The sequence below is a fragment of the Rhagoletis pomonella genome, unplaced genomic scaffold (genome assembly GCF_013731165.1).
Source record: "Rhagoletis pomonella isolate Grant_MI unplaced genomic scaffold, Rhpom_1.0 Rhpom_scaffold_00007, whole genome shotgun sequence".
Lineage (NCBI taxonomy): Eukaryota > Metazoa > Arthropoda > Insecta > Diptera > Tephritidae > Rhagoletis > Rhagoletis pomonella.
The window spans coordinates 69,076,707-69,087,608 of NW_023458561.1; the positions used below are offsets into that span (position 1 = coordinate 69,076,707).

Consider the following 10,902-nt stretch of genomic DNA (forward strand, 5'->3'; position numbering starts at 1 on the left):
GCCGACAAATTGAGAGAACGGTTCTACCTTGCTATGTTTTTATCATGGTAGAGATGATTAATGGTGTTTCCGTTTCTATAAAAAAATGTCGCCTTTTTATATTTTTTGCAGAAAATACATTGTGTTAAGGCATTGGAACGGTCAAACGCTTTATGTAACTACACAGATCCGAAAATAACATTTTTGTGGAAAAATAGCGAGAACGGTACTCATGTTTCTAGGGTATGCTCAGTTATTCGGTTATTATTATTTGGAAACCCCACATTTTTCCATACCGTTGCAAAGTTGTTTTTTAAATTAAACTGTTTTAAAGCTTAAGACATTTTTTCTTTATTTCTGTGTTCGATCCAAGGCCCGAGCAACATCTAAAAAAAAGTGTTTTCTAACAGCGGTCGCCGCTTGGCAGGCAATGTCAACATCCTCCGCTTCCCATACAAAAAAAAAACCTAAATACACTAACCTAAATTAGCGAGGACTGCTCGTTCTGTCTACAATTTCAATTGAATGTAATTTGAAACTTTCATTATTGTGTACATATGTATGTATGTATAAAATTAATTCTTTATTATGAAATACAAGTAAGTTCTATATATCTAAGTACAATAAATAATCGAGCATTAAAATTTAAAGTAAATATTTCAAAACAAAGTACATGTCAAAGTTTTTGTTAATAGATTAACGAATATTATTCTACGATAATAAGAAATTTCGTTAGTCAAATTTATATTAAAATTTAAATTTAAAATATATCTAAGAATGTAGTATACATAAATGAAACCTATAAGTATTTACATTCACACAAATACAAAACGCATACACACCAGCACTTTTACTACCTATGCTAAACAGTTATGAAAAGAAAATAATCAGGAAAAAGTGTTTTTGTAGTGAGCATTTCGGAAAACGGCGCTTGAGCTGGGTTTCAGTTCAAGGAAAAAATCTCTTTAGTTGCTTAAGAAAACAAAGTGATTTCGTTCCGACTCCCATTCGATTCAGTTAATGCGTCTGTTCGATAATCTGATAATTATCACAAATTATTTTTAGACGATTAATCATTAAACGAAAACTAGTCGACGAACAGTTGAATTACATATCGAATATTAATTGAAATTATCCTTTTTGTGTGTTTAGAAATATTCTCACTTCAGTTCTATTCTATCTGAAGTTTACGTTTACTGATAGATTTTTACGCTTGGCCCTGAGCGTAGTAGTAACCGCCAAATGGGAACGCACGCCCAGCTACGGCCACGTTTTGCTGTTGTTGCTGCTGCTGCTGCTGCTGCCGACGGATGCGCAGTTGCTGTTGGTAAGGTGGCTGCAAATCACGATGCAACGCCATCGAAGCCAAGTGCTGCTGCTTAAGATCACTGATCATAGCAATTTTGCGATGCTTAGGCTGGCCACTACTGACGGCTGGCGCAGCTGTGGAGGCAGAGGCACCCCCCCTACCAGCCGCAGCGCTACTCAATTGATAAGCCTCCAAATCTTCATCGCGTGGTAGAGGTTTGTGCTGATCTTCCTCGACTGGAGTGCCATCAGGGCGAACGCGGAAGACAAGCGGACCGCTGAGAAAAGTCTCGGCGTGAGGCTTCTGATTGACTGTTGTTTGAGTGACGGGATAACCGTAGGCGAAGTCCATGTCCCAGGCGAATTTGTGCTTGTGATCAGCATCGCTGTCGAAGAGTGGATTTTGGCTGTTGGTTGTAGTGGAGGCAGCGGCGGCGGCTGCAGCGTTGGCAGATGAGGGGGCTGCTGTATTGGCCGTCTTCTGATGTGTTAGGATTATGATGGAGGAATCCGGTGGTGTTGGCAAGGGTTTGCGGGTGGTAACGAGTGTTGAACTCGGGTGTTCGCGCATGATGGAAGACCAAACTGCAAATAGAAAAAATAAATAAATAAAGGTTGTATTACTACACAAGGATATATCTTTAATGATAGCTAATAGTTAATAATAAATAAATAAATAATTAATTAACTATGATTTACAGCTTTGACTGCTGCTAAAAATAGCTGAATGGGTAGAGTTATAGATGCGTGATGATGCATAATTTATGTACATACATATGTATGAGGATATACATACTTATAGCATTGAGTAACAATTAACGACTGGCTGAATTACACTGTGCAACGTTAAATATGAGCTTTTGAAGGAAAATAGTACAGTGAAATTAGCAAAAAAGTGGTAATTTTTGGTAAGGTCCATAAACCGTTTTGATTTTTATTGAGTAGGTTAAAGAGATGTTAATAAAAGATTTGCGGGTCTCAGGGGGGTTTTTGGAATCGCCGGCATCTTGAAAAGAAGAGTGTAAACGTTTTTCGCTATTTAAATTTATTTCGAAAAAACTCCAGAAAACTGTTTTGTTAGCCGAAAAAATCTATGTACTTTTTTTGTTTAAGCTTTTTTTTTCTAGCGTCATTATTTTGCATGTTAATAATAAATTATTGATAAATTTTTTTTCACATTTTGACAGTGGATTGTCCTAACACCCTTAATTTAATGAAAACAATACCCTTCTAATCTCAATTCTAAAAAATAAAACATAAAAGATTCGAACAGTGTTAAGTATTGCGGTTCGAAAATCTTATCACCGGTTCACTTTTCACTCTTGATTTCCATAGTTTTACTATGGGCGGATGACAAATTTTCGGGTGAATTTTTTTTTTCAGGCGAAACTCAGGCAGATTGTGTAAGCGCCAATCTATTATTATTCTGCCTTGTCGAGTTTCGCCCGAAAAAAAAATTCACCCGAAAATTTTTCATCCGCCCATACATAATACATGGACATCAAAAGTGAAAAGTGAACCGGTCCGGGGAAATTAAACTCATGATAAGGCTGATTATTACTTATTAAACAAAAAAATTTGATTTTTTGGGGCCAACAAATAAGTATTCCTGAGTTTTTCGTAAAAATTAACGGTATCGATCTAAATTTCCAAAAACGCTTACACCCTTCTTTCCAAGATGGCATCTACTCTTCATTCCCCTAAGACCCGCAAATCTACTCAACAATAATGAAAACGATTTATGGACAAACAATTTTGTGCAAAACTCGAGAAAACTCAGCAAATTTTCATCAAAATTTTCAACTTTTTAACCAGATTTTTTAGATTTTTTTGAGTATGCGGTTTTGCAGCCCATTAAATTCTAGTAAAAAAATGCAAGTTCGAAGTTAGTCAAATTGTTGATTTTTGAGATTTTTTTTGTTGAAGGTGTTTTGCATTTTTTCCATACAAAGTATTTTCGAAACAATTTTTTTGTATGAAAGAGACTGCGTGAAAAAAATTGCCAAAAATCAATAGCTACTTAAAACTTGCACTTTATTATAATAAAATTAATTGTGCTACAAATCTGCGTACTCAAAAAAATTCTGATTAAAAAGTTGAAAATTTTGATGAAAATTTGCTGAATTTTCGCGAGTTTTGCACAAAGTTTAGGAATTATATTTTTATGTTTTTTTGTTGTAGAATGAATTGTGAAAAATTTGCTGTGCCAATACTTTGTTCCGGCAGTGTAGCTATAAAAGCCATTGCTCAAACGATCGCTTGTAAATTATTTTCGCGGATGACATTATTGCTACCTCACATATGTAATACAAAGTTTTTCTATGTAGGTACGCTTGTCAACTTACTTAGTTCATTGGCGCCTCGTTGATATGGATCCAACTGGTCCAACTGCGAATCGGCGAACGTCTGCAGTTTCTCATAGCCATAGGCTAGTAAGTCGCGCTTGCACTGATTCACTGGCATTGCAGTGGCGGTGGCGGTAGCTTTGCAATGCACACTAACCAATTGCCCGAATGCGGAATAGAGATACGACATCTGTGGAGAGGAAGAGAAGTGAAGTGAAAAATGCAAGTGAGTGAGTGAGTGATTAGAGAATGTGACGATAAACTTGTGTATAAATAAATAAATGTGTGCACTTACATACACATGCATACAAACGTACAGCTAATTGATAAATTCTTATTTATTTGCGCTTTTACTGATAACTATGTATGTATGTAAGTTGGCGGATATCTTAAATGGCAAATTAATGAACTGCAATGTGCAATACAAGTGCAAGCAACTACATTGATATTTAGTTAAAAAAGAATGCGTTAAGGTTTTGTTCATCTAAAAAAAAAAAAAAAAAAAAAAACAAAAGAAGATTTTGTATATATCATTAAAACTCCCGGTATGGCATGCATGAATATTGTATACTTTTATGCATCGCAATCAGTGTGCTAACAACTATAGACATATCAATATCGTTAATCAACGCCATTATCGTTACCGATTTTACCGGTTCCGCTTTCACTTCTCTTACTTCTCCACTCGGTAACCAGAATATCTCATGCCCGAGAGAAATTTATCGAAACGCGCTTAAGGGCCAGTCTTTCAGTACCAGTTTAAATTTAGATCACATAAACTGCGTTCATATTTAACAGCTCTGGTTGAGATGTGTGTGGCTAATCTTAGTTTAAACCAGCTAGCTGGAGCATTTAAACTACATACATATGTAAGTTTAAACCGGTCGAATTGCACTCAAATACTGGCCCTAAGTGAATACCACGAATTGCTGGCAACATCGATTTTGGTATTTAAATATTAATTTTTGTTTGTTTGTTTAAAGTCTAACAGGTTTGGAGATTTTTTGTCAGAGATTGTGCCCGCTAGTTGTCATTATTTCTACGATTATTATTCGCTCTCATTTCCGTTTTCTATTCTAACCAAAGCTATAACGCGTTCAATAAAGAAAGCTCCCCCCCCCCCCCCCCCCTTTCAACTAAAATAGCGAAAAATAAATAACCATAAGGTGCGAAATTCCCCATTCCGTCATCAACCGCCTTAAAAAAAAAAATGTGTCATCGGCATAGATGCTAAATGTACGCTCTTTAGCTGACGAAATCTTTGAAATCCCCAAATCGACGAAGATTTATATTTGTCTGTCTAGCTGACGTACAGTCTTTTCAGGCTACCGCATTTTCGCATCCGTCCATTCGTCTAATATTTTGCGAAACTCGAAATTAACACAAATGACACGCTCCGATACCTTTACAGAATAACAAATTGCGCATGTACACAAAATATTCTTTCTGCCACAGAGAGCACTCACTCACAAACATTCATCCACACACCACAAGCACGTGTGGAGCGTAAAAGAACCACTGACCCGAAAATGCTGCGTATGGAGCAATTCACGACACGCTTGTGTTGTGGGCGAACAAGGGAAGGTACATTACTTGACTACTGCATCCACAGTGACGATAGCCATATGTATATATGTACACAGCGGAATGTGTGTCGGGCAATTTTGGTTACAAATAGCTGATAGTTGGCAAATGGCTGGTAGTTAGCAAATTGGTAGGGCTTTCCAGTAGCAGTAGCATCCAATGTGTTGCTTTTTTCTGTATCGCATCAGCATACAACAGCATGGAACAGATCATTCTGCACTTGCATCCAGCATAGACTCTTAACTTATATATGTACATACATATGTACATATCGTTCGTATATCGATGGCTGAGTGGAAGATCGACCTATCTCGGCTGCCAGTTCGAAAACGCTCTATCTCAAAAAACTTTTCAAGAACGCCCTATTTCAGAATTTTATTGAAAAACACCCTATCTCAAAATTCGGTATAAAAACGCCCTATCTCACTTCAAAATGTATTGAAAATATGCTGATATAGGGCGTTTTTGAATCGGCAGCTGAGATAGGGCGTTTTTGAAACGAATTCTGAAATAGAGCATTCTTGAAAAGTTTTTTGAGATAGAATGTTTTCGAACTGGCTGCCGAGATAGGTCGATCTTCCACTCAGCCATCGATATGTAGTATGCATTTCAGCGACGATGTGAGATACGCTCTTTCCATACAATACTAACGATATATGTACATACATACATATGTATGCACATATCGCTAATTTACTTCAATAGTGTCATAACTCAAAAAGGTAAATCTCGAGAAACTGGGGTTTAATGTTTTGAATTTACATATCGTCACCCTTATGCCAGAAACATGAATGTATAAAAATTAAAATGTTGGAAAATCAAGTTTGAAAGTTGTTTGTATTACACTTAACTCTAAATGAATGTAATTGACATTATAAAATATGTGGCTTACGTGTACGCATGGTATTCTGGGTTTTGGTATAATATAAAACATCCGAAGGTTAATCAATATGAAATTTTTACCCAAAATAGAAGGTAGCGGTAATTTCTGCATATCTACATACTTAACTCAATCAGGCAGGTTCTGCAATTCACTTCCGAGTGAATTTGAGTCGGATTCGCGTAGAATTCAAATTGGCAGGGGTTGAAATTCACTCGGAAGTGAATTGCAGAACCTGCCTGTATATTTAAATTTTTGCCTGAAATGCATTTTTGTGTTGTTACTCCCTCCCAAAACTCTTATGGCTTCATTCATAAAAAAATAAAACAAATTTGAAGTAAGATTTTCACACAAAGGCGTTAGTATATTTCGGAAGGTATTTAATCCTGTAAATTTAATTTATACTCTCATAACTCGATTCTACATACTATGCACTTTCTTCAAAGGAGACGAGCTTGGCAAGGGCTGATGGAAATTCGTTTCTTAAACCTCTTTAGTCTGATACTCGCATTGTTATATTTAATTTACTTTATCAATTTAATAATTGTCTAAAAATTTTACAAATAGGTGGCAACCCTCCTTAAAAATATTTTTGACAGTAAATTTTCCTAAACCTCTTTAGTTTGATACCCACATTGCAATATTGAATTTATCTTATCAATTAAAAAAAACATTAAAATTTTCAAACAGGTGGCAACCTTCCACACAAAAATATTTCTTAGTTATTATTTGCTTAAACCTCTTTATTTTGGCAGCCATATTGCAATATTTACTTTATTTTATCAGCTTACTTAAACTGCAATATTCAAACAGGTGGCAACTCTCTAATTATTTTTTTCGTACAAACATACAGACAGACAGACGGACATACATTCGCCTGTTACAATTGTGACTGAAATTACAAAACAAACCAATTCTCATCATTTGGGATACTTTCTACAGATGTCATTATCAATTATTTACACAACGTAAAATACAGGTTTGGTGACCATTTCTGCATACTTACTTGAAAGACATTTAGAAAAAAAAATGTACTAGTAAAAAAAAAAAAATCATTCCTTCTGTGGTATTTTTAACATACAAAACGTACAAATTTTGAGAGCAATATTTTTATAATATCGATTTCCGGTTGCTGACGCTCTTCTACACATACATACATTTCATAAATACATACATACATATGTATGAATATTTAGAGTACGTTGCGCCAATAAAATTTGTTTACGTGATCAGCGTGCATATTTTTTTAAGTAATTTAATTGCGGAGTAATTTAATTTCGGAAAAAGTGTATGGCATATTCGAATTATACGTTCGATTCTAAGCAAAAATGGTGAACAAAAATGGTATATACAAAAATGACGTTTGACCATCCCAATTTCGAAAAGGATTCTGCTATTATTTTTCTACCGAGAAATTTTATTTTGAAATTTAATAAGTGATACAGAGCAAAAGATATATTTTAAAAACCTAATGTGATAGAGCACCAACTCGAATCAGGGATGTCAGGATCAGAAGTCGGAGCTTTATTGTGGCACTACGAACACGTGCCTATATAACCGATTAACAGAGTTTTTGGTTTTGCTTTGACACTTTAACACTCCGAAGAGAGATGTCGCTATTAGGGACACGAAATTGATAAACTGTTCAACCGCCGCATCAACTTTATACCAGTTTAACTATTTGAATCTTTATACAGTTTGGGTTTGGGGAAAAAAATAGTAAAATCAAATAAGAAATAAGAGAAATATTAAAATAAAGAATTTTGCACTTCACGGATTCGTTTTCATACATGTTTGCACCTGCAATGGAATTTGAACCCTGACCCTCTGGTGGAAATAAACAAATTTTGGCAAGCATCTTTGCGCACTCAGCTAACACTAAGTTTGTGTGTTTTTGTTGCCACCGCTGAAGTGAAAAATGCTTAATTTTAATATGGGACCATTTGAATTGAATATTTCCTTATACACTACTTTTGAACATGTTTTCATTTGATTTAAATACGTTTTTATTTGATTTTACTATTTTTTCCCCTCAGTGTATACTCAGATGTGGGCAAAATTTTGGCATGAAAGTTGTATTTTTAAATTCGAACATTTTTAAACGATAATCAAATAAAAAATATTCATTTTTACTATGCGTTATTTCCCTCAGTGTAGGGAATTCTTACAAACTATAAAGTTTTGATGCTCAAAAAAACCTTCAAAATAGGTAAGAATAAACTTTCATTTTGAAACAAGCTGCCAATTTTTACTGGCTTTTAACCTACATAAATAAATATTTACATATCGTCGTTTAAAGTGCAAAACCGCGTATCAAGATAATGCAAAACCGCCTATGTGAGTTTAAAAAAAATTATTTTCTAGAGAGTAAAAGTATTTCAAAATGGTTATCTTTTTTATAAAGCAATCGCATTTCTGGCTGGTATATTTCAGAGCGAATGGATAAGGATTGAGCCAAGAGCTTGTGTGAGTAAATCCAATTTTTGGCAGCAAATGTCAGTTACGCGGCTAAAGGATGGTATATACATATGTACATACATATGTGATGTCAAATGTCATTGAATTTGATATGCTTTAAGCTATAAAATGTTTACAACTAACTAAGTACAAATAGTGAAAATTTTAAAATTTTTTGCCAATAGCATATTAATTTTCATTTCATGTATGTATGTATGTATGTATGCACTAGTTAAAATTTCAATCAATGCCAGACCATTTGTGAGTACTGCCCGGGCGTATAAGTAACCAGCAGTGGTGTTCGACATCCAGCCAAATTCAAAGGTTATCTATGTACATATATATATATATATATATGCATGAATGAGTGCATAGCAATGCAATCTTAAGGCTCTGTTATGCATACTTGGCATTGCTTGAGAGTTGTCACATAAGGAATCTGTTAAATGAGCTTCGCGTGTAAGCTGTTACCCAACGCACAGCATTACATACGTAAAAGTCTGTTGGTTTTTGATTTCTACGTAAAAATGGTATAGCAGTGCATGCAATGCCAAGTATGCATAACAGAGCCTTAAGACGTGGAGTACTTAGTACATATCGCACATCCACTTCAAAGGTGACACAACTAAAAACTTGGCATTTTTGAAATTTTGTTGGTTTCTTTGTGTGCGTGTAACTATGTACATATTATATATATTGACAGTTATTTAAGTACGTACGTGCTCTTCATTTAAATCAACTATCTGGCTGGCAGCAAACTAAACCGCAGCTATAGAATTGATAGGAGCATTGCCGCTTTAAAGAAACAATTGCAGTGGCATTCAATTGGTTGCATAATCGAAGGTACACCGTTATATTTTTATAGCAAGAAATATATTTACATACATGTATGCATGTACTAGGGATGTTTCGAATGTCATCCTTTTCACATTTGCGAATGCGAATGTTAGGAATAACATTAAAAAAGCTATAATCAACTTAAGTCATCGTTTTTATAACATAAAATTTTTTTAAATTATTAGAACATTGAACGAGTGCTTAACCCGTACAGTGTTTTAATCTACATAGTAGTCAAAGTTCAAAAGGGGCATATTATATTAAAAAAAAAACGCCATTTCGCTGTCTTTTCGTATCATTTAATGCGAATGCGAATGTCGAATGTGTAAAATGATGCGCTTTATTCGCATAACGAATGCGAATGCAAATATTTGCAGCATCCCTGTTATGTACATATGTAAAGAGTTATTGTCACATTGAGAGTTTAATTGGCATTTATTAGGGCTGTGCGATTATTCGATTATTGTGTTGTTGTTGTAGCAGCATACAAATTCCCCAACGAGTTTTTGGGGAGCGATGCTGGAGTTACAGTCCTTGGCCAGATATATGCACATACATATATCTGAGTCGTTCCGGTTGCGTAGACCCGATTGTCGTGGGAACGACTATTCGATTACTCGAGCAAGTTGGTTAATCAGTTGTTCGGTTAATTAGTTACTAGAGTAATGAAGATTTTGATTACTCGATACGATGATTAATCCAGTTACTTAAAATTTTATTACTCAAAAAAAATTAATTTTTGTCTTAAAAGAGTTTGCTTTGGAAAATGCTTACCATGTTTTTTTACTATTAGGGGATTCACACGTCGTGTTAAGCGTCATAATGTCTTAGAGTCTTAAAATTTTTCAATGTCCTTTTGAGTAATCAAAATCCCGACCTTTTGAATCCCCTATATGAAAAAAATTTTAATTTAAATTTTTGAAAAAAGAAATTTTTTTTCAAAATAGGTATCAAGGGAATTATATATTAATTATATTAAAGCATAAGGCACATTATTCAAATATTTCAGTTTTCGGTTAATCAAAAGCTTAATTTCTACAGTAACTGAACTTTTGAGTAATCATAATTTCGAATTAATCGAATAATTGAGTTATTAACTTTATGATTAATTACAATTTGGAATAAATAATCAATTAATTGCACAACTCTAGTTTATATACATTATACAGTATTGGACATATCTATAGCACCCCCCTTTCAAAGCGATATTGTTTGCCACTTATGTTTAATTATTTGTTTTTAAGAATTTTCAATTAAAATACAGCTCATTTTCCAACAAAACCCATATAAACCAATGTTGTAAACTTTTTAAAAGACCGCAAAAAAGTGCAACAAACTTTCCCTTAAATTTCAAACTTTTTTCTCAGAAGCTCTAGAATTTTTTTGAGTACACAGTTTTATAGCGCATTCAATTTTGTCCAATAATGTGCCAGTTTCAAGTCGCTAAAGATTACCGTTGATTTTTTAGAATTTTTTTTGTCTCATTTGCTTCCATATAACGACTAAACACAA

The 10,902-nt window shown here is 34.3% G+C and overlaps 2 protein-coding genes across 5 annotated transcripts in view; one reads left to right on the top strand and one right to left on the bottom strand.

Moving 5' to 3' along the window:
* The window catches only part of LOC118743434 (amphiphysin), a 150,181-nt gene that overhangs the window by 39,528 nt on the left and 99,751 nt on the right, over positions 1-10,902 (top strand). The gene's annotated exons all lie outside the window — the stretch shown is intronic.
* Positions 519-10,902, bottom strand: part of LOC118743437 (rhythmically expressed gene 5 protein-like) — a 243,331-nt gene continuing 232,947 nt past the window's right edge. Inside the window, exons 2-3 of the mRNA XM_036476100.1 lie at positions 3,633-3,822; positions 519-1,872 (exon numbers count right to left, since the gene is read on the bottom strand). Of these exons, the coding sequence (XP_036331993.1) occupies positions 1,187-1,872; positions 3,633-3,822 (876 nt within the window). The 3' untranslated portion in view covers positions 519-1,186. The remainder of the gene's footprint in view (positions 1,873-3,632; positions 3,823-10,902) is intronic.